The sequence below is a fragment of the Monopterus albus genome, unplaced genomic scaffold, assembly GCF_001952655.1.
Source record: "Monopterus albus unplaced genomic scaffold, M_albus_1.0 scaffold532.1, whole genome shotgun sequence".
NCBI classification, from domain to species: Eukaryota; Metazoa; Chordata; class Actinopteri; order Synbranchiformes; family Synbranchidae; genus Monopterus; species Monopterus albus.
This window is the reverse complement of record NW_018128412.1, coordinates 34,006-38,150: the sequence shown is the minus strand read 5'-3', so window position 1 is coordinate 38,150 and position 4,145 is coordinate 34,006. Positions and strand designations below refer to the sequence as shown.

Here is a 4,145-nt window from a genome sequence, read left to right as displayed (position 1 = left end):
ACGTATGTTTGTGTGTTCACTGCTTCCTTCTACGTTTGGACCTCTCCTCTGGATCCTGGCACCCTCAGCTCCACCAGCCACCACCATCACAGGTCGATGCACAGTCTCCAATTTAACTGTATCTCTCCTATTACCTCCTCAGTCAACCGGATCTCCTGCCCGACCAGCCCAGGAGTGATTCCTACCCCTGCAGCCCGGTCCATCATCACTCCACGTACCATAACTCCTGCTACTGCTGGTCGACACCCGGTTATATTCACCACTTCACTTTGTATATATTGATGCACTACTTTAACACTGTAAATAAATCTTTGCTTGCACCAAAGCCAGCCGCCTGGGTCTGCTGTTTTCTCCGCTCGCTCACCCTTGTGTCGAGCGTTTCCTTAACAGCCGGAACTGTTTCTGTCTCTGACTACTGCATCTGCCTCAGTTGCTACTAGTTCTAGAAGTTGTTTGTCTGACCTGTGTGTGAAAACTGATGTCCAAAAAAATTAAACAAAAAAGAAAATGGTCACCCAATGCATGTCATATGCACAAATGAATGAGTAATTAGAATGAGCTCAATGAAGCATTTCTGACATTACTTTCATTCAAACATGGAAATATTTTTACTATAGGCTATAGACCAAACTCTTTTATTTGGGCACCTCCTTCCTCTGACCCAACCTGGTAGGTCAAGAGAGATGAACTAGTGATCCTATCTTTTTATTTTTTATGCTAATCCAAAATGTATAAATACCAGTACAAATTTCTGGTTGGTCTGAATGTACATGTGATGCCACCCAATGGTTCAGTTCTCTCAGACAGTATGACATCCACACAGAGATGGATAGAGCAGGGTTGTGCACTTTTACAGCTGTTGTTGGTGGTGTCTTTCTCTCAGGCTGAGGAGCTGATGTGCCGGCAGATGGGGGATCCTGAGAATCCACAGGTATCTAAAGATGGAGACATTATACTGGGAGGAATCTTCTCTTTCCACGGCAGCTGGATAAACAGACAGGATACCTACATGCACAAACCACTGCCACTGGAATGCACCAGGTAAAATATATGGTTGAAAACTAACAAGACTTAAAATATTTAAGAGGAAGTGGATGAACTATTATGTGCTCTGTGTATTAGTAAAACTTCCATGTACTACTCTGATGTTTCTGTTTCAAGTACTACTCTTAGTCCAACAGTTTAAAACTGTTTCCATAAAGTCTGAATTTCAGAGAGTTCCAGTATGCCCAGGCCATGATTTTTGCCACTGAGGAGATTAATAACAGCACAGACCTACTACCTTTATGATGACTGTGGTTCTACTGCCAGAAGTGCGAGGGTTGCACAGGCTTTGGCTAATGGTAATGAAGATGTGTCTGCACCCAGTGAGGCTCCATGTACCAGACCTGGACAAGTGCAAGCCATTATGGGAGAGACCGCTTCCTCTCTGAGCATAGCTATAGCTACTGTCATTGGTGCCTTTCGTATTTCACAGGTGGGTAAGATTAGTATATAATTTAATATTTGCTGAATAGAGTTATTTATTTGCAGTGATTAAAGCTGCTGAAATATTACTGTGTAAATGTTTTCTATCTTAAATTTTTATCCTTATATTTTAATTTTTAATTCCTTTTTCTTATAGATCAGCCACTTTGCCACCTGTGCTTGTCTCAGTGACAAAACCAAATACCCATCCTTCTTCACAACAGTACCCACTAACTACTATCAGAGCAGAGCCCTGGCCCAGTTGGTCAAGCACTTTGGTTGGACTTGGGTTGGAGCTATTAGAACCAATGATGATTATGGCAATGATGGCATGGCTATATTCACAGAGACTGCACAGCAGCTGGGCATCTGTCTGGAGTATTCTGCGTCTTTACTTAAAACAGATCCTCCAGATAAAATAAAAAAGATATCCCCAAAGCACATGTCAGTGGCATGAAAGAGTTCATGTTAGATGTGAAGCCACTCAATTCATCTGGTAACAAAATGTTTACAGAGTTCTGGGAAACTCTATTTAACTGTAAGTTCAATCAATCAAATGCATCATCAGAGAATCAGAGAGAATGTACTGGACATGAAGATCTGACTGGAGTGAGAAACAGCTTCACTGATATGTCACTCATGCCTATATTTAAAAATGTCTATAAAGGAGTGTATGCTGTGGTACATGCACTTCATAATATTCTTGAATGTAATGAAACATGTAACAAGGTGCAGCTAGATCCACACATGGTGAGTTCATCAAATCAATTCTACTTTGTAGAAGTAAATATGTCCAAAACTTTGAATAACAGTTGCAGAGTGTCTATCATGCTGGTGAGCCAACAGGCCTACATACTGTCTTATATAGTTTTCCTAAAAATTAAAGGAAACTCAACATGCATTACACCTTTTCCCATTCATGCACAAATGACCCAAACAAACCGTTCTACCTCCTGAACCACAGCCACCCTAATTAATTACATTAAAATCATTCAATCTCTTTAGGTTTTACAGCACATAAGAAAGATTCATTTCAAAACCAAGGAAGGAGATGAGGTTTACTTTAATGAGAATGGAGAACTAGCAACAAAGTATGAAATTATAAACTGGCAGCCAACAGAAAATGGCATTGTGGACTTTGTCACAGTTGGTCTTTATGATGCATCTTTGCCTGCAGACAAACGGCTGAGTCTGCAACTTCAGTCTTTTATTTGGGCACAGAACTCACAACAGGTAAACAATTCAAGATTCAAGATTTTTATTTGCCATTTATGCATAAACAGACATTCTAGGCATATCGGAATTCTTGTGCAGCTCGCCTTTGGAATCAGGTAGGGAGTCAAAAGCCAGAACAACACTTCTGAGAAAAGTAACATAAGGGTGACAAAGTATTAAAACACAATACACAAAAATATTGTAATAGTATTTCCCACAGTGAACTCCAAACATTGCACTTAGTAATTCACATGGTGGAGTTGGACATGGCATTATGCTTGGTGAGGTAGTAAGGGTTATTGTACATATATTCTCACATTTTTGTATTTGACATCAGTCTTACTGCGGCAGAGAAAAAGCTGTTGTAAAGTTTGTTCTGTGTGTGACGATACTGTCTGCCCTGCTGTGCCTGATATGACCGTGTCATGTCATTGTACTTACTGTATTATAATGTTTGGTTTCAAAAGTTAACACAAAAAGTTTGCGAAGATAAAACCCAAAGTCGTTGCCAATACATTTTTCTCAGAGATGTTTTGTCCATGCAGGTGCCTGTGTCAGTTTGCAGTGAGAAATGTCCCCCAGGAACTCGCAAGGTTCTCCAGAAAGGAAAACCTGTCTGCTGCTATGACTGTATCAGATGTGCAGAGGGAGAAATAAGCAACATTACAGGTCTAGTAAAATTCAACATTTGGCACTTCATTGTGCAACAAAACAAAATTCTTACAGCAGTCATGTTTACAAGGCAGATCTAAGAAATATGTGTACATGTCAAGGTTAAAGCCCCAGTGTAGAATGAATATGTAACTCTAGTGCATGCTAAATATTCCAGTGACACTGTTTATAGAACAATAACAAAATCCTGGGGAAGTTGGGGGAGAATGTGTTGTGTTCAGACCATCCTGGGTCACATTCATATGAAGTGAAGTGAGGGATATTGGCATGATTTGTCTTCCTCCAAATGTTATTTGTTACATCTATGAGTCACAATGTCAAAAATTACTACATAAAATGTAATTTCTTCAGTTGAATATATACAGATGTTATAAAAATCAAATAAGTAAAAAGCTATGAAACTATCTAAATAATTATTATGTATGCCATGTACCTGTCATAAGATATTCATTTATTAACATGTAATACTGTAGTCTTTGTTTTGTTTGCAAAGAGAAGATGAAAAATAGAAAAGAAAGATGAAACTACTCTGCACGTCTCACTTTTGCTTTCAAATGCTTTTTCAGATTCTGTCACCTGTGAGCGATGCCACCCTGAGTCCTGGTCCAATGACAGAAGAGATGCCTGTGTAAAGAAGGAGGCAGAGTTTCTATCATATGAAGAAATTATGGGAGTACTGCTCACTACAGCGGCCTTATTTGGAACAGGCATTACTGCTGTTGTGGCAGCCATTTTCTTCACATACAGGACAACTCCTATTGTCAGGGCCAACAACTCTGAGCTGAGCTTCC

General features: G+C 39.7%; 1 protein-coding gene across 1 annotated transcript in view; it reads left to right on the top strand.

Annotated features, from left to right (window-relative positions):
- Positions 1-4,145, top strand: part of LOC109953019 (extracellular calcium-sensing receptor-like) — a 35,572-nt gene that overhangs the window by 21,509 nt on the left and 9,918 nt on the right. The window contains exons 4-5 of the mRNA XM_020588363.1: positions 3,228-3,351; positions 3,921-4,134. Of these exons, the coding sequence (XP_020444019.1) occupies positions 3,228-3,351; positions 3,921-4,134 (338 nt within the window). The remainder of the gene's footprint in view (positions 1-3,227; positions 3,352-3,920; positions 4,135-4,145) is intronic.